At 41.8% G+C, this 19,843-nt stretch overlaps 1 protein-coding gene across 1 annotated transcript in view; it reads right to left on the bottom strand.

The window, feature by feature from the left end:
* syn3 (synapsin III) overlaps positions 1-13,402 on the bottom strand; it is a 114,365-nt gene extending 100,963 nt beyond the window's left edge. Inside the window, exon 1 of the mRNA XM_085376240.1 lies at positions 12,990-13,402. Coding sequence (XP_085232366.1) covers positions 12,990-13,402 — 413 coding nt within the window. The remainder of the gene's footprint in view (positions 1-12,989) is intronic.
* Positions 13,403-19,843: the final 6,441 nt, after the last annotated feature.

Raw genomic sequence — 19,843 nt, 5'->3', positions numbered from 1 at the left:
CTGACCCAACACCTGCCACAGTGTCAACAACATCATGCTCTAGTTTTATTGTATACTGAGACTTTCATAGTATCAACTTATCTATGACTACATTAATGTGAATAAAAATACGTCCAGTTTGTCTTGCATACATAATTGCCCAGTGCATGTTGGGTAATGATATATGGCGAATATAACTGAAGAGGGGGTTTCTCGCAATCATTTGCAACAACCTTACAGTTATTAAAGTATTTAACGATACACAACTCAAAATAAGAGCACCATTACCTGATACAAGTCAGCTCTCCTTTCTTAAGCGTAGATCTTTGGTTATTGTTTTTGTTTTATAGCTGCAGGTGACGCTGCTGAACTCTCAGACGTGGGACAGTGAACAATCTGTCAAAGGCTCCGGGCTGGACCCTTGAGGAGCTGAGGATCTGGGCTACATGCTACAGGCCTTCTGTTACTGGGACGGGCTTTCCAACCTCCTCAGACTGAAACACATTTCCCTTTTTGCAACATTTTTTTTCTCTTCCACCAAACAGAAAGCCTCTTTCCTCTTCTGCCTGTCCGCCTTCTTTTGTTTTTCATCTGCCCACATGTGTCCTTTTAGCTCCATTCATTAATGTTCATTACAGTCACTGAGGAGGATCTTTTTTCCTAACATCTCCCAGCTGTTGGGCTTGATAGTTTTGGGTCCCAAGTCGTCTCATTCTCTGTAATTGTGGAAGCTGGGATTCTTCATGACTGACCTACATACTAGACAGGCAATGCCCCCTGGCAGTCAGGACCACCGCTGCCTCAGAGCGGGAGGCATGCTGAATGGCCCAAACAAAAACAAAAAAAGCCCGGTATATGTTTAAGGTATTGCAAAACATTTAATAATACTAATAATAATAATAATAATAATAATAATATTAATGGATTGCATTTATATAGCGCTTTTCAGGGCCCTCAAAGCGCTGTACAATTCCAATATTCATTCACTGGTTTAATTTACATCAATTTCATTTACAGACCACTGGGCTCTGTGGTTTGAATGAGTGTTTTAGATGTGATCACATGTAGAAGCGCTGCACAGAGGCCTGGGCTTTCCATCCCTCGGTCGTGCATACGCCCACTACATAAACACCACGAGGCTTAACGACTTCTTTTATTTTTGTAACCATGAGAATAAGTTACTTCTTTTTGTGTACCACTCATAGAAGGCGTATGAGTCATGCATGTGTTATCGCTGCTTTTATTAGGAGGAACTCCATCAGAGCTGATGATGTGCTAATACCGCTCTGTTTTTAAAGGAGATTTTCTATAGTGGCCTCATATTTTTACAAGCAGATAAAAATTTAAAATGTGCTGGTTTAGCTCGTTTAAAAAATAAAAAAAAGATTATAGCTGGTGTTGTTTTCACCATTCGATTGTGCACATGTGTGCAGCGAGGGCAAACATGGGCCACTGGAGACATCCGCTGTAGGAGGGACTCCCACAAAGGCGCAATAGGGATGCATAACAAGACCATCACAATATCTTAAGCTTTAAACCTGCAAATAGTGATTTCTTTAGCCACTTGGAGACAGCAGAATATAGATGTCAGTAGCGTCACATCTGCTGTAACACTATGTCCAAGGCAGCTATGTGAACTTTTTTAGAAGTAAAAATAAAAATGGAACTATAAAAAGTTATCTGGATTAGAAAAAGCCTGCCAAGATCAGATTGTGCCTCTCTGCACACAGAAAGAACATCCGCTGTGATCAGCACTATCAAGTATCAAACAGGTGAATGATCAGAGAGCAAAGGCCACACCCATCCTAGTGGGCACAGATGATCAGCCATGTGTGCTTCAACAAAAATGTCAGTCTAGGAACAATGGCTTTAAATTAAAGTAGCATTCTTCATTCAGACATAGGTTACATATATGTTTGTGTTCTTCACAGTTCATTCAGACGTTGAGGGAATGAGTTTTCTTTGTGGCTATTTTTTGAAAGTTACTTTGATGATTTGAAAGGCCACCTTGTGGGAAATGCACCCATACAAACTTAAACTGCAGCTGAAAGACTGTGACCTCTCTGAAGTGAAGTACATGGTTTCATTTGATGATAGCGCTTCATACAACTGTTTTGCTGTGTCTGGGAAATTTATTCTAAGTAATTCTTGGAGGAAATGAGTTTCCTTCGAAGGATGGCTGGGCTCTCTTGGAGGTAGGGTGACGAGCTCAGTTATTCCAGAATGACTCTGAGCCGCTGGTCTTCCACCACGAGCCAGTTCAGGTGGTTCGGGCATCTGACTAGTACGCCTCCTGGAAGCTTCCTAGGTGAGGTATTTTGGACATATCCTACTGGGAGGAGGCCCCGGACTCCCCGGAGAGAATATATCTCTCAGCTGGCCTGGAATTGACTCTGTGTCCCCCGGGATAAGCTAGAAGAGGTGGAACTGGTGAGGGAAGTCTGGGCTTCTCAATGTGCTGGCCCCTGGACTCAAAGGGGGCGGGTGGATGGATGGGTGGGTGGATAGATGGATGCATGGATGGTATTATTTTACGTTACAGCTACACATACAGCTCTGTTGTATGTTGAGATCATGGATGGATCCTGTTTTTGTTTTATGCAGCAGGTTTGTAATAAACTCAGAAAAAAACACTACAAATAACTGAAGCACCAAACTCACATAATCTCCTGTTAATGTGTCATCAACAGCTGGATTGTGGCAATTACTGGTGAGTCGCAACTCCACTTCACCACTCATTTTTAATCTGTAATAGAAGTGTAACTGTAGCTCCACTGGGCTGCAGGTTGTGGCAGCAACAGTCTAAGACCCTCCCTGGACACCTTCTCCAGCTTTTCCAAGGCATTCATAAAAAATAAATGATGGCAACGCAAAGTGGGCGGGATCTGCAACAAACTTTATAGGCAAGCAACTGAGGATACCAATGAGAGTGAAAAATACTGTTGATTGGCATATGACCTGCATTTAATCATTTATTATCATTACTCTCTGGCTCTTTTGTCCTCCCTCGCTCCCCTCTAGGTTTCTTCCTGTTAAAATGGAGTTTTTTTGTCCCACTGTTGCCAAAGTGCTTGCTCATAGAGGATCAACTGAATTTTGGAATTTTCTCTATATTACTGTAAGCCTTTACAATATTGTATTGTAGGCTCTCTAGGGCTGCTCAATTAATTGAATTTTAATCTCGATTACGATCTGGGCTTTCAACAATCATTAAAAATGACTGAGCCGATTATTAGCCCCTCCCTCGTGCTTTACTCTCACGCTGCTCCGTGTGGCAAATCAAGCGCACCTCTCTGCATTTCGAACACGGGTCACAACAATTAAGAGGACCCGAGGGAAGCTCGGAAAGCTAAGCAGAAGTTATTTGGAGAGGAGAGTGACTGCTGTTGGTTGAAAAGAGAGGTAAAAAAAACTTCAGTGGTGTGGAAACATTATGGGTTCGCGGAGTCAGACGTGGATCAAGTAGACACAGTGTGTAAACTTTGCTACAGTGTAGCTGCACCACAGAGCAACACTGCAAAGTTCACATTTTTCATTTATTTTTTATATTGCAAACATTTGCACTGTTATCAGTATTTGCACACTATTTTATATTACTTTTTGACAATCTTTAAAGTCATTATTCAACACATTGTTATTGTTAAATAAATATCGTCAAATAATCGAGATCGCAATTTCAGTGAAAATAATCGTGATTATCATTTTTGCCATAATCGAGCAGCCCTAAGGCTCTCTATCTTACAATATAAAGCAACTTGAGGTGACTGTTGTGATTGGGCGGTATATAAATAACTTGAATTGACCTGCTAGTAAATACAGTAGAAGGTCGCCTAGGCAACCAGAGCCTGGAATGTCTGCAAGCAACCAGCTGGCAGCTGCAAAACGATCGCTGCCAGCATGTACGCAGCTTAAACCAGCACAGAGATGTAACCCTGCAAGTATTGTCATGGGTCTGCCCCGGGGCTTCCTCATGCCCAAAACACTTCACTTAGTAGACGTCCAGGAGGCTGAGGAAGCATCTCACCTGACTACTTTTGATGTGGATGGGGCAGCAATCCCTCCCATATAATCGCCCCCATCACCCTCTCTCTAAGGGTGAAGCCAGACATCCTTTGGAGGAAGGTCATTTCTGTCACTTGTACCTGCCGTCTCATTCTTTTGGTCACTACCCAGAGCTGGTGGCGATAGCTGAGGGTGGGACATAGACTGACTGAATCGAGTGGAGTGGCCGTCGTGGCCTCCAGTAAGTTGAAACACAGAAAGTGTGCCATCTGCATTTACTGTGAGGTTTATGTACCAGAGCTGATGCTGAAAGTAGAAACGTTCTGATGGTCACATTTTGCCGTGTATGCAGAAAAAAATGTAAATGTATTTGTCTTTTTTATAAAGGAGTGACTGCGAGGCTTTGCCTCTGATTACTAATCTCAGAGACTGAAAGCAGGTGAGCGACTTCACGCTTCTTTTCTCATGTTGTTAATTTTTAGAGAATTCTCCAAAATAAACGTGCCTGTTTTGTAAGGTGCGCACTTTAAAGGGTTTTTTCCCCAGAAATCTGTATCTAAACGTGATCAAATAAAATGAATCAAACTGTCTGGGACGTTTTTATCTGGACCTTTTAGCACTAAACGTTCCAAAAGTAAATTACTGTCTTTACCCTTTGAGTGCTTTATAAACCCAGTGGCCTTCTAATGAATTCATTTTGCACTTTCTGAACTCTTTGTGAGACAAAGCATAGATTAACAAATGCAGCGAGAGGATGTTTAGCTTTTTTTGTGCCAGTGTGTGGCCTCTGTGCTTCTTCTGCAGACAAAACAGAAAATTTAAATCTTCTTCATGTGGTTCGAGATGACCAGGGGATGTCAATAGTACTGGGCTACTCTAGAAGAAGTAAGCAGTATGCCAACGTGGGGCTGAATTGAGCAATCAGATGCTCATATCATTCAGAACACAAAGCAAACAGACTGACAGCTACTTGGCCCGTCGTCTTACGAGTCACCCTGAAAGAGAGGCAGCGGGAGAGGCAGAAAAGGAAGGATTGTTGGTGGTTGCGGTGATGCTCTCAGTGCTGTGTACTGCTATTGTGCATGAGTCATTGCTGGAGGCCAAGTCTGTCAGGACAGAGCAGGGTTTCCCCAGAGACCCCAGCCTCTCTGCTGGAATGCCCAGGAGGAAATTCAGCCCCGGGGGGGAAAGGATAGATCAACGGACACCCGATATGTTCACAGCGCTCTCGAGTCAGGGCTGCTCGGAAAGACTGGACAAGCTATTGAGCAACCTGTCTGAAATCACAGCACAAGTTCTGGTGTTCCTACTACACTCAGAGATAGCTTCACTATGTTCCTGCACAACCCAATGAAAACTACAGTTTCATTTCATTTATGGACCACATGATTGTATACAAACGGGCTGGATGAATGACATGAATTTTTTTGTTTGTTTGTTTGTTTTCCAACAAGAACAATCAGGTTCGGGCAGCAGAGTAAAGCAGCTGTTGTGGAAATCACATATTCCTTTGCCTGCCCCAGTCACTTTGTTTAGTTCGGTTCAAAGATTGATGGCCGATGATCAGGGCAATCGGTTCCCCTTTTCCCAACTGTACATAAACACATCGCTGTCCAGCAGTAATTCAGTAAGAAAAGCTGCAAGTGAATTCATCGTTTTTCATGCAGCCTGACAATCTGCGCTGGTTGTGTTTAGTTGGGTTTCTAGCCAAAGCTATTTTCACTCAAGTACAAAATTATTTGGATTTTCACCAGTAAACATGTAATCTTTCAATTTTTCCAGCCAATACCAACCTGTAGCTAAGGCCAGGAGCTTTGGGTTATGATAGACGGTATGAGATATCAGATCCAAAAGGCCACAAAGCCTTTTTCTCCCTGGGACAGGAGTGTCCAACTCCAGGCCCCGAGGGCCGGTGTCCTGCAGGTATTAGATGTGTCCTTGATCCAACACAGCTGGTTTAAATGGCTAAATGACCTCCTCAACATGTCTTGAAGTTCTCCAGAGGCCAGGTAATGAACTAATCATTTGATTCAGGTGTGTTGACCCAGGGTGAGATCTAAAACCTGCAGGACACTGGCCCTCGAGGCCTGGAGTTGGACACCCCTGTCCTAGGGCGTCTGGACCAAACCAACTGAATTGGTTATAACGTCTCACTGAGAAACCTCTGGGGTGTTTTCTAGGCACAACAAGCTGAAGGGAAACTTTAAAGTAGGCCCAGTCTACTGGAGATATTACACATCTTAACTGTCCTGGGATCATTTTGCAATCCCCCATCAGAAATTGGAAAATGGAGTAAGCAAAGGAAAGTGGATGGATGGCCATATACCTGCTGAATGTCTGTCAAAGAGCTAAAGTTGTGTTTTTTTAGCAATCGCACTTCTTCCATGCAAAAAACATTACGTTAGCGTCTAAACTTGTGACCATATACAGAATAAGCTCGATTTTTACTATGCAAATACATGAAAACCACATTGCATCTATTTAGAACGCGATGTTGAAAGACCATTGGACTCCTGGGGCTTAAAAAAATCAAGAGTACATCATGAGTCAATAAAGGGTCATAAAGCCAATCATAAACCTCGCCAACACAATCGGAACTCTTATCTTCACTTTGTCATTTGAGCAACCTAAAGATTTCAACAGCAAAGCAGCACACAATACATCACTTTCCCAACGGTTATAAATGAAATCCAGCGACAAGGTTTAGTTGAAGACATGTTGCAAAAAGAGCAGCCAAATTTTTTCCCCCTCAATCTGCATCTGAGAGTCGAGCGTTAACTGTTCGACTGCTGGCTGAAGTGGCTCAAGTCTCAAGTCGACAGCCACCTCCTGAGCTGATCTTGTGGACATTCACAGTCACCACTTCAGTGCTGGTTCAGTTTTATTGTTAGCAGCAGCAGCACCATGACTGACACTCTTAAAGCTGCCATTGGTCAATGATAACATGCAAACATACCAGAGAGGAGCTGGAGATGAACATTTATAATCTCCTGCAGAATGAGTAACAGTTGTCTTTACTCTCAGGACATCCATCAAGCAAATTCAAGCTTCAAATCAGGGATGTCAAGCTCATGTTACATGCCTCATGCAGCCCACTTTGATCTTAATCGATGAAACTCCTTTCTCTCAGTGTAAATAAGTTTAACTAACCCCTGAGATATCTTATCATAAGAAAAAGATGCAATTTCAAAGGTACATCTACACAATGAAGAAATCCTGCTGCAGTAAATGAAAGATCTGTCGGTCCAAAGTCCAAAATTTCCTTCACATTTCCAAAGTCATCCAGTGGCCCAAATTGGAGTTTTTGCCTGGCCAATTCAGGCCCCCAGGCCTCATGTTTGACACGACTAGTCCAACAACAGTATCAGTTTCCATGGATGTGATGTTGTTCAGGCAGCTTTGGAGCCAATTTTAGGTATATTCACTAACAATGGACATCAGTGATAACAGTCCAAAGTGTTAAGTGAATCTAAAAAAAATCATCTTGAATTGGATATTAATTAATTACTGCTTTCAGTCTGTTATCTAAATGGAAAAGACATGACCTTCATCTCTAGAGATAACACTGGTTTGAAATGAAATCAAAGTGATAAGTGATGATGTAAAGACTAATACTCTGAGAACATCTGTAGGCTCAAACGCTACAAGACTGCAAGAGGAAGTGCTTCAGATAAAATTTATAGTCTATCAGATAACTCCATCTGCTGGTCAAAGCTCATCACTCCTACATAGAAACATTGAAGCGTCAAGGGAAATGATAAGCAGCCGTCTATGAGGCTTTAAGTAAGCTACAGTGCCACCCAGTGGTTAACTCAGGAACAGTTCTACATTTAACAGCGTTTAACAGCAGCTTGACACGCTTTGAATTCAGCAGTTAAAAGCAATATCATGTTTTCCTGCTCTATTTCCTCACACTGAACGAGACTCTTTGCCCTGTGAAGTGACATCCATGGACATTTGCATTGATAACCAACAGGAACAGTCTCTTTGTCTCCTACCTCTGAAGACATCCTAGAGTAATAATAATAATAATAATAATACTACATTTTATTTAAATAGCGCCTTTCAAAGCACCCAAGGACACTGTACAACAGATAAAAACTGGAAATATACACAATGATAAAAATAGAAGATAAAAGTTAAAACATACAGAAATTTAAGAATAGGCAATTTTAAACAGATGAGTTTTGAGGGTGGACTTAAAAAGAGAGAATGAACTAATATTTCTGAGGTCCGGGGGTAGGGAATTCCAAAGTCGAGGGGCAGAGCAGCTAAAGGCCCTCCCTCCCATTGTGATCAGACGAGCAGAGGGAACAGAGAGAGAAAGAGAAGATGAAGATCTGAGGCAGCGGGATGGGAGCTTCATCTGTAATAAGTCAGAGAGGTACGGTGGAGAGAGAGAATGAATAGCCTTGAATGTATACAGAATTATTTTAAAATGGATGCGAAATTTGACCGGAAGCCAGTGAAGTTGCTTCAGGATTGGGGAGATGTGGTGGGTAGAAGAAGTCCTAGTAATAATACGGGCAGCAGAGTTCTGGACACGTTGGAGCTTGTTGATAGATTTTTGTGTAAGGCCAAATAATAATGAGTTGCAGTAGTCAATTCTAGAGATAACAAGATTATGGATGAGAATGGCAGTGGCGTGAGGTGTGAGGAAGGGGCGGAGGCGATTAATGTTACGGAGTTGGAAATATGCTGCACGTGTAATATTATTGATATGTGAGTTAAAGGATAATGTGCTATCGAGAATGACACCCAAGCTTTTCACAGAGGGAGAGATAGGGACCAGCGAGTTATTGATGGTGAGAGAGAAATTGTTAATTCTGGATAGCAGTCGTTTAGTGCCAACCAGAAGAAGTTCCAATTTATTGCTGTTGAGTTTAAGAAAGTTGGAGGAGAACCAAGAATTAAGTTCAGCTAGACAGAGGATGAGGGAGGGTGGAGGAAGAGTAGAGTCAGGTTTGGTAGAGAGATAGAGCTGGGTGTCATCGGCGTAGCAGTGGAACTGAATATTATATTTACGAAAAATATGTCCGAGTGGAAGAAGGTAGATGATGAAAAGAAGGGGCCCGAGGACAGATCCCTGGGGCACCCCAGTGGATAAAGGAGAAAGCTGAGAAGTGAAGGATTTTAATTGAATGAACTGAGTGCGGTCAGATAGGTATGATTTAAACCAGGCTAGTGGAGTGTGAGAGAGACCAATAGAAGCTAATCTGCTAAGGAGAATGGGATGAGAGATGGTGTCAAAAGCTGCACTCAGATCAAGAAGGATAAGGATGGAGAGGAGACCAGAATCAGCTGCTATAAGAAGGTCGTTTGTTATTTTTATAAGAGCAGTTTCAGTGCTATGTAGAGGACGAAAGCCAGACTGGAACTGTTCGTAAAGGTTATTATCAGTTAGGTGAAGATGGACTTGTGAAGCAACTATTCTTTCAAGGATTTTTGAGAGAAATGGTAGATTGGAGATAGGACGAAAATTATTAAAGTTGTTGGGATCTAGACCAGTTTTTTTCAGAATTGGGGTAATAGCAGCAACTTTGAAGGAAGCAGGAACAGTTCCAGTGGTGAGTGAAGAGTGAATAATAGCAGATATGAGGGGAAGGAGAGGGAGTAAGCAGGCTTTGACGAGGACAGTGGGGATAGGATCGAGCTGGCAGGTAGAAGGCTTTGATTTATGGATGAGATCAGCAATATCAGCTAAGGATGGAAGTTGAAAAAAAGAGAGGAAGTGAGAAGGGGGAGAAGTTAGGACAGAGAAGCTACATTGAGCATTAGGGTCCAGGTCTAAGTGTATTTTATGAATTTTATCAATAAAGAATAGCATTAGAGCATCACAGAAGTTAGATGAATAGAGATGAGCAGGGAGAGAATCAGGTGGCCTGTTAAAAGAGTTGAATAGTGAGAAAAGGGTCTTGGTAGAGTTCTCACTTGAGCAGACAATAGCAGAGTAATAAGCAGATTTGGTTTGACTAATACATTCCTGGTAAAACAGAACGTGGTTATTAAACATATCCTTATGAATAGTAAGGCCAGTTTTCTTATAGAGACGTTCAAGCTGTCGGCCTTTAGCTTTCAGTAGCCGGAGTTCAGGGGTGTACCAGGGTGCAGAGCGAGAAAAAAGTACAGTTCTGGTTTTTTGTGGAGCCAGGGAATTTAAAATACTACTAAGGCTATGATTATAAAAAAAAAGAGTAGACAGAAATGCAGTTTCCTCTCAGAGCACTTAAATTGCACAATTCTGAAAAGTTATTGCAGAAAATGTGCCAAAAATAAAGCAGTGCCTACCATCCATCCATCCATCCATTCGCTTCCGCTTGTCCTTTTCAGGGTCGCGGGGGGCGCTGGAGCCTATCCCAGCTGTCATAGGGCGAGAGGCGGGGTACACCCTGGACAGGTCGCCAGTCTGTCGCAGGGCCAACACACAGGGACAGACAACCATTCGCACTCACATTCACTCGCACATTCACACCTAGTGATAATTTGGATTATCCAATTAACCTATCCCCACAAGCTGCATGTCTTTGGACGGTGGGAGGAAGCCGGAGTACCCGGAGAGAACCCACGCCTACCAATATTTAAAAAAATAATGTGTTATTAAAATGTTGCTTGGAAGCTTTAAGTAAATCCCTTTTATCAAATTGAGGGTGGCTGGGTATGTGAGGTCTCCTGGCCAGGTCGCCAGTCTGTTGCAATGTTTAAAAAGATGTAAGAAATGATTAAAAAATGATGTGTTTCTACATCTCACGTGTGTAGGTGTTATGCTGTTTTGCTTAAGGCTTCAAAGCAAGCTGTGGCATCACAGAAATCCTGCTTGTGCTTAAAATGTGGGCCCTAAACTCAGCACTGTCGTGTCAAACTGTGCAGAAAAAAGCTCAAACTTTGAATAAAAGCTGCAACCAATAAATGACAATAAGCAAAGCGAAACTATGGAGCATAGATGGACACCTGGACTTCAAAATTGCAATCCATCACACATAATCTAACCCACTACAACAGTGCCGCAAGCTATTTTGACAGAGTTAACTCATATGATCAAAATTTGAATACTAAAATCTCGTTTGAAGGTAAGGTTTCGTTACCCTGGATTGCTTTATATTGCTCAGATGTTCCTGTTGCTGCAAAAGCTCACAAAAAAAAAATCAATAAATCAACCGCACTTTAAAAAAAAAAACTTCCATTCTTCTCTCTTTATTTAACTAACAGAGTTGGTGATTTAAAAAAAAAAAAAAAAGCCGCTGTTCTCTCAAAGAGTGAGGATGCTCCATCTGAGTGGCTGAGTGAGCTTTTGTGCCTCAGAGGGTGGATGATCCCCTGACGACTCATTTCAAAAACACCAGGGTGTGAAAAGAAATGGGTCCTCTTGGGATTGCAGCTTAAGGAAAAGAGGCCACCCGGCTTTGAGGGAAATTGAGAGCAATCTTGGTGCTTTTGACACGGCTGTCAGTGGGGCGCTTTAATTTAGGGATCATTTTTAGACTCCTGCCTGATCTCCTAGTAGAGGATTGCCTCCGCACATAATGATCCCTACTAATTCTGTGGGTGCAGCTTGAGCGGCTGGAAATGGCTAATAACAGCCCAGCTGAGGTCGGTCTACCAGCAAATGTCAGGCAACAGAATAACAATTCATGAAATGGATGAGTGGTTTATTGATTCCGTAAGACAAACACGATAAACTGGCTGCTGCGTGTCTTCACTGCAGCTCAGGAAATCAATTCCTCCGGCGTTGGGAGTAAAAGGCAGCTGAAGTCGGCTTCAAAAATTCATGTATGGGCTGTCAGCGAAAGAAGAGCTCATTTCTTCTGATTAAATCACTTTTTTTCCCTGTCACATTCCATCGTTCCTTTTCCTTGTTACCATGACAATTTTAATTCCAGCAAAGAACGCTAATGCAAACGCCGGCTAAGACCAAGGACGTACAAATCTATCATAAACAATAACACATCTCACTTCATTCAAACTGAAGCACAAGAATGTTTTCCATTTGGCAGGAGAGTAGAAGGAGAAATACAAGCTATCAAAGTTGACCTTTTTTTAATCTTAGCAATATCTTCTTTTTAGATGCTAAAGATTTTGGTGGCTAATTAGCTTACTGACAATGAGATGTTTTGAAAGTAGCATCTTAAAGGAATACAGATGTTTTTCTAAATACACCTACGTGCTTCCAGACAAGAGTGTCGGATTAGTACTACTGTTAACATCATAGCATTAAAAGTATGGAACCGGAGCTAGAAGTAGATAGCCTAACTTAGCATAAACATTAGAAACAGTTAGCCTAGCACTTTTCAGAATTACTTGAATTATATGAACTACAGCAACAAAAACAATACACGGCAAGAAATTGTCACTTTATATTTTACTTATATATTTATATTTATGTATTTCTTTATGAATAAAAACTATATTTTGTCAGTTTGCAATGCTATGCTAGCTGTTTCTTATCTTCATTTTACTCTAATGCCAACTTAGTCCAGCTTCACTCTTACATCCATGACAGCAGTCCTGTTTTACAAAGTATGTACACCTTTTCTGTAATTATATACATTTTAAAAACATGCTAATTTATAGTTTAATAATCAAACAGTCAATGTAAAGAAGCCTTATATCAGGGTAAACTCACTGAACATTTTATGTCTTCAAGGTGTAGACTTGCTTTTAGAAGGTCTGGTGATGTATCAAAGAAGTTCACTCTTAAGTTTAATTTGCCATGTCCCACTTATACTACTACACTTTATACAGCAGTAAGAAGGTTACTTCCACTTAACTGCTCATTGGTTTTTGTGATCCGCTGTGGAAATTTTAAGGGAAGCACGACTGTAAATGACATGGAAGAGTTCTAGTACTCTGACAAACAAATCAGTCACACTTCAGTTCATTATTTGCTGGAACTTGAAGTGATCTCAGATGAGTCATTTCAGACTTCAGAGAGCAAGCACTGTGATGTGAAATGTTTTCTGCTCAAATATAAACCCACACTTGTGCTACTACATTAAAAGGCTTCTGCTCACCAGTCTGTGTGCTGATCATCAATCACCAGCAGGATCTTAGGCTTGCGTATCACAGGCTTGGCCGGCTGAACACCTCCTGCAGAGGCGCCTTCAGCAGCCGTCGCTGCCGCTGCTGACTTAGCATGCGCGGCAGCCGCCACATTCTGGGCCATCTGTGCACTCTTCACCACGCTGGAGAAGGAGCTGAGGAAGCTCCCTGAGCCTGAGGCCGGACCAGAGGCTGAGCCAGAGGATACGCCCGAGGCTTGAGGCTGGCTTGGGACGCTCGGGGGCTGCCGCCTCTCTGTGGCTGGGGAGGCAGGAGAAGAAGTTGATGAGCCTGGCGGGGTCGGCCTCTGCAGATCCATCATGTAGCCGTTGGGGAGGTTGGCCACAAAGCTGCTGTCTGACAGGCGCCGGCGAAGGTAGTTCATGGTGATGGGCTGGTGGGTCAGTCAGGCCAGAGGTGAGAGGGAAGAACGCCTGTAGTCCTGAAAAAGAAGAGAAGATTCAAAACACAAGAAGCGAGCTCAGGCTCACTTTTTAGTGCTGTCTATGGCTGATGTTGTGCTAGTCCAACATACAAGCTACACCAATCTCTGATGGGGTGGTTGTCTCTTTGGTCGCATTCTGAATTGACGTATTCACAGAAAATCCCCCAGTGCTACAGAAGCATTTTAACTTCTTCTGGGTAATTGCTTGCAGCCAGCAAAATTAATGTTTTGATTCAGACTAACTGCTCTAATCAGCCATGTTTCCTGCTCCAGCAGGCAGCTAATCAAGCAAAAACAGCTCTGATAAAAATGTACAAAATGAGTTTATCACACAATTAGCAACTAGATGATGATCATGATGGAGGATGTACTAAACCACAGTGACAATGATAGTCATGGCACAGAGAACTGTTTGGTGCTTCCCCACACTGAGCAAACAGGGTCACAACAGAACAACATAGGTTCAAACCCCCTCTCTCAAAATGAGAGCACATTAACAGAATGATGCAAACTTGACTGCAGCTCCTCCAATGGCAACTTGAGGTTTGCTCCTAAATGAAGTCAAACTCAACAGACTCTTATGTTAAAATGCACAATTTTAACCAGGAATATAACTTTTCTTTCCCTTCCTCGTCTAATCGTATTTCTCTGTCTTTAACTTCCAATATAAAGCACCATGAGGTGACAGTTTGGTGCTTCACAGATAGAATTGATGAAAGGGTGAGTGAGATTTGTAGTAGAAAGTGCTTTGGGCAATCTATTAGAGTGGAAAAGCACTATGTAAGTACCAGTCCATTTACCATGTATTTAATTATTCTAGTCATTTAGCTTTATACGTATCTATCAATAGCGGACTATCTCGTGAGCGTCCTGAAGCTTTGGTATAAAGATTAAAAAAAAAAAAAAAAAAAAAAAAAAAAAAAAAAAAACAGGAAATGCTTTCTCGAGATTAGTTCTGATGATAATATATCAGTAGTGTGTTTACAGTAATCCAGATGATAAGACACTGAAAAAGCTGTCAGGCTATGAATTGTTTAACACAGCCTAAAGTGAGTAAAAGATTATCAGCAGTATCTATGGAGAGTTTGAGTTAGTTCACTGAGCAGACTACAGTATATGGCATGTAAGCATCAGGATTAGATGCTGAGGGCACAGATGAATCTGATCCAATATTTAACAATATGATGCTTTTCTACTTTTCCATGTTCACACTAATCAGCGTCAGACCTCAGGCAAAATGAACCATGGATGGAAAGCAGTGTCACATCGATGAGGATGAAAAACTAGAGCTGTTATTACTGTGACACTTCAAAGTTGTTCCACTGTGATTTTCTTTTTTCTTATAACAGCTACGAATCTGTTAAACCCGATTTGCATGAGATCGAGTTACCCATGCCGGGTGGGACAGAAACCGCTGGCAAATAATTCAGCGACGCAGCCGTGATGATGCAAAGTTGGAGGAGATTCATAGCTCATTTCTTTGTAAAGCAGACGAGTCAGTTGGAAAAAAACAGTTATATAACACATGGAACCCAGCGAGGCAGAGGAGAGACAGGCAGATTAGCCATCAAACTGCAGTGAAGCACGCACGCAAGCGGAGAGGAAAAGAAACCCCTAAACCTGATTAAAACTAGGCTGCTCCCACTATAAATGGAGCTTAGATTAGATAAAAGTGCATTTCTTATTGTGGCGTCTTGTCTCAGGCGGATGCGCCCAGTGTTTGTGGCTGTGTTTTTGCAGAGGAGGAGAACCTGACAAGCCTGCAGACATAAGAGAAGGATGTGGAGCAAATGTTACATCTTGACAAGTTACTGTAGTCAGGTTATCGCCAAGAGGAAGCTTTCTGTGAAACTTGCAGCTGTTGCCTGATATTGCGAGGCAAGAAACTGAAGTGAGACCTGAGCTGCACAGAAGCTGAACCGTACTATTCTGCTTAGCAGCAGCACAGTTACAGCTGTTAGCAGTGTGATAAAGCGCCACTGGATCTCTCCTGACAGAACACTGAGCTCAGTGACGAGTAAGGCCCTATTAATATCAGTCAGGTTACATGAATTATTACAAAATCTAAATACAGCATAGTGTCCACAACGACCTGATCGTTTTCATCCTAAGGTAAGAGTTGCACTCTTAACTCAAAACGTTCATTGCATCATCTGGCCATCCGGCAAATTAAACTACAGCATTCACCATCCACTTAGCTCTAATTCAGTCTTCACTAGGTCCCGAGAAAAAGATCGGGCCCTTAATCTGCTAATTATGCTCCCCCGCTAGTGACTAACTTTCACCTTATTGCTGTTTGCTGCTGGGCAAATGGCATACAGTGATGTTATCATGGCTCCCTGCTAGAGAAGCTGCTGAGAGTGAGAACAGTGACAATGAAGGTCGAAAACTAAAATTAGCTATAAAAGTTTCAGAAGTTCTCCACAAAAGTGTGTGAAGCTGTAAAATATATTTGACTTTTTTCATATTACACAAAACTGAAAGATTGTTAGTGTAAAAATATTGATTTTTTTTTTCCATAGACATTTAAAAAGTGTCTCACTGTAAAGCAGTTTTTAAACATATGGTACTGAAGGAACCCCATTTCCTACAAAATACTGGAATACTGAATAAAATATAAATAAAAACAAAATCATAAATCTATCAATCTTTCATTCACAGTAGAACATAGAAAACATATCAAGTGTTTAAACTGAGAAGAATGCTTTGCAACTAATTTGGTTAAATGGCAACAGGGAAGTTTTCCCAGAAACAAAGACGAGCTGAGGTTTATCAATTTGCAAAAAAAAACCCTTCATCTACAAATTGTGGAACAATTTCAGAACGTTCCTCAACATAAAACTGAGAAGACTTTGAATAGCTCATCATCTACAGGTGTTAGGGTGCCTGGGCCTCGACCCAGTGTTTTGTGTGTTTGCTTCTTTCATTTTGTTTATTTGATTATATTCTAGCTTTCTTTGTCTAATGCGTTACAGGACTGTTCTAAGTTTAGGTTCTCTGTGTGTTTATGTTAGAGTTTTAGTCTTCTGGTTTCTGTCTGTGCTCCAGAGTTGCTGTCTCCCCTGTTGGCTGTATCCTCTTGTCCGTGTCTCTGTGTTATGTTTCCTGTTTTACTTTGAAAGTCTGCGTCTCATATTAATGTATCTGATTTTGCTTCCCTTGTCTCGTTAGCCCTGATTTGTTCCAGCTGTGTTTCCCTCCTGTCTCCCATTCCCTGATTGCTCCCTCTGTGTATTTAAGCCCTGTGTTTTGTTTGGTCTGTGTGGTGATCGACCCGGATTCTCGGCTGGATGGGAGCGGCCAGTTGACAGCTTTCTCAGAGAAGGCCTTGTATATTTCACCAAGACGATGCTAACTGAACTAGCCTGTCTGCAGTCCACACTGATAACCAACTGAAATCATTTAGAGTATCATGAACCAAAACTTAAGACCTCCTCAGTTCCCAGAAGTTTACAGACTTTTTGAAGATGTGTTGCTGACATCAAAATAACATGAGTTAATGGTATATTTTCTCAGTTTAAACATTTTATATATTTTCTGTGTTCTGTTATGAATAAAATATGGCTTCATGACATTTGCAAAATCAATGCTTTCGGTTTTCGATTACATTTTACGACGCCTTCAACTTTTTGGGAAATGGGTTTTTATAAAATATGGACATTTTTAAAGCCTTGAATGTGTTTTTTCTTTTTTTACCTGATGCCATCTTGGTATTTTGAAATATTTTTGATTGCATTAGGACGAGAGGGTGAAGAAGTAAGTAATGGGACATTTCTAACATTTCTAGATTTAAAGCATCGCTAGCCAAGGTACCTAATGCTAGCTACCTTGGCTAGCAATGTGAATTGTAGAGACACAAATATATGCTATGCATTGCTAACATATAAAAGTCTCTCTAGCAACATAGATAACTAAAGCACAGGGTTTGGGGAAGGATAGTAGTATAACTAAAAAGACAGAAATACACACAAGCACCAACACACTAGCTCAATGACTTCTTGTGTGAGGCTGGAAATATTCAAGTCAAAGGCCATAAATAGCATTTAATATAACAACTGATTGAATTTGGAGCCACTGGAAGGACTTGTCCTGAATAAAACATTAGCATTCTGCTAATCAGTTCAGGATTTCCACCTTATGATGCCTAGCTGATAGTACCCTCAACAACTACACCCTTAATCGTGCAGAACTTTAGGCTTTGACAGTGGGAGTGAAAAACTTCCTTTTAAAAGGAAGAAAGTGGGGAAGTGGCGCATGCACACTGGCTTTGTTTTCAGCATCAAAGTCTGCGGCTTGAGACTGATACACATTTACTCTCTATCAATATACAGCAGCATGATGTTATATCTAGGATGGAATCATGGTCAACAGTGTGCTTTCTTTATGACAGTCATAAAAATACTGAATATTATGAGATTAAGACTTTATTACTTGAATTTAGGGGTTGTTGCCCAGGAGTTTATTCTGGATTAGGATCCCAGTTGTCAGTAGGAACAGCAAAACAGGAGCTGTAATAAGCTTTGCAGCAGTTAAGCTTAACAGTGTATCCTACCACCGAGTGATGAGCATCCCCCCATGGAATTATGCTAATATGTCAACCACTGCAAAGTTTATACAATGCAAATAAGACATTACAGTAAAAAGAAACAGCAAAAGCAGGAGCTAGAAAATCGACAGAATAAAGAGAACAGCAAACTGTAGCAACTACAGGCATAGATTTACTGACTGGCAGCTCTGTCCTCTTTGTGACGACTTGATCTCATTGAAAAGACGAAAATTACTATCTTTACACTTGTGGCACATTTCTACTTTTTCAACCACCCCCTCAGCAAAGTTTCCTCTGTGCCTCAAGTTTTAAAAGCCTTAAAGCTTTTTCCTCATCGTTCTCTCAGCAGTATACCCGCACACTGTTACCCCTGAACAGGTGGCAACACTGCTCATGGGACTCTAGCAGGAAGTAGCAGAAACAGGGTCAATCGCTGGTTACTGCGGCAAAGCCTGAGTTTATACTGAAATATCCAAACATTCAAAAGCTTGAATAATCCTCAGTTGAAATAGACGATAGCAGCAAAAATCAGCTCAGCAATAATCACAGGCTTAGCTGCTAATGAAGGGGAAGGAGGACGATAATGCCACACCATACTCTGGACCCCCGCTGATGTACAGCGTGCGTTTTTCTATATTTAAAAATCTCGAAATTGACGAGGAGAGAGTGCGGCAGACCCAGCAGCCTTCCTTCCTGTTCTTTCCTCCTTCACATCCAGTCTGTGAATCTGTTACATCTAGCACATAATCTGAACGCCTCTTCTGTGAATTTACACACCAAAGCCTGATAGAAGTGTTGACTGAGTGGTGGAAGACATGCAGCAGTGCCACGTCATCTTCTTTGACCACTCCACAGGCCTACAGGAAGTTAAGAGCACGTGCCATATATTCACACCGTGCCATAAAGACTACTTGCTCCCCGCTAAGGTTTTCAAGTGCCTGCCTCTCCTAAATGACAAAGTGTGGAAACCTAAACTGTGTGTTATCTAAGACCCTAACTGCTCTTAACTTCCTTCTTAAGGCTCTTACGGGAGCGTACAGCGCCCCTCACACCCCAAAGCCAAACATGAACACACGGACAGATATTGTCTGCTAAACTGGAACGAGCTTACAGGGATCAGTGCTCATCTCCCCAGTGTGCAGCGTGTCACCACGAGCAGTCGAACAAGGTTTTAATTATTCATGACAGTCTGAGGTGAGTGGCTGGGGGTTGTAACGAGAGAGAGCAAAGCATAGCTGCTTGGACTCGAGTCTGAAATTAAAGAGAGCAGAGAGACAAAACGCTGGGAGAACGAGCTGGCTGGAACCTGCCCCGAGGCATTCTGGGGGATTATTAATAACCGTGCGGGAATCGGTGCCGCGTTGATGCTCATGATGTTACTATCCTGGGGCCATACAGTAAAAATTCCTTGGTGGCAGGCCCTGTTGTCATGGTTACCATAGATCATATTAATATTCATCGATCATCATCAGTCAGTCAATCTCTCTGTCTGCCTGTACACATGTGTTGTTGTTTCCTCTACTGTTTTTGGAAACAAATCGGTCAAACTTCTCAACAGCGAGCATCTTAATCTACAAGGCAGACAGCCATGAAACATGCCGGGCCCACTAAGGTTTATCAGATCCTTTCAAATTACCCTGACCTCTTCTGTAGAGCCATCCTGTCTCAAGCCTCAAAATCTAATTAGATCACTGCTGTTTTGTTGCTTCAGACCAATGCTCTCACCCATCTCAAGCAAAAAAGCAAATTAAATACATATGTTTTTGTTTTTCCAAAGTCAAGTCCCAGGCTTCGTTACCACATCTGTTTGGTTTTTTTTTATTTAACTATAATAC

The sequence above is a fragment of the Diplotaxodon limnothrissa genome, linkage group LG17, assembly GCF_057381915.1.
Source record: "Diplotaxodon limnothrissa isolate DT_005_m linkage group LG17, D_limnothrissa_male_GT1.1, whole genome shotgun sequence".
In the NCBI taxonomy this organism is placed as follows: domain Eukaryota; kingdom Metazoa; phylum Chordata; class Actinopteri; order Cichliformes; family Cichlidae; genus Diplotaxodon; species Diplotaxodon limnothrissa.
This window is presented reverse-complemented; position numbering and strand designations above follow the sequence as displayed.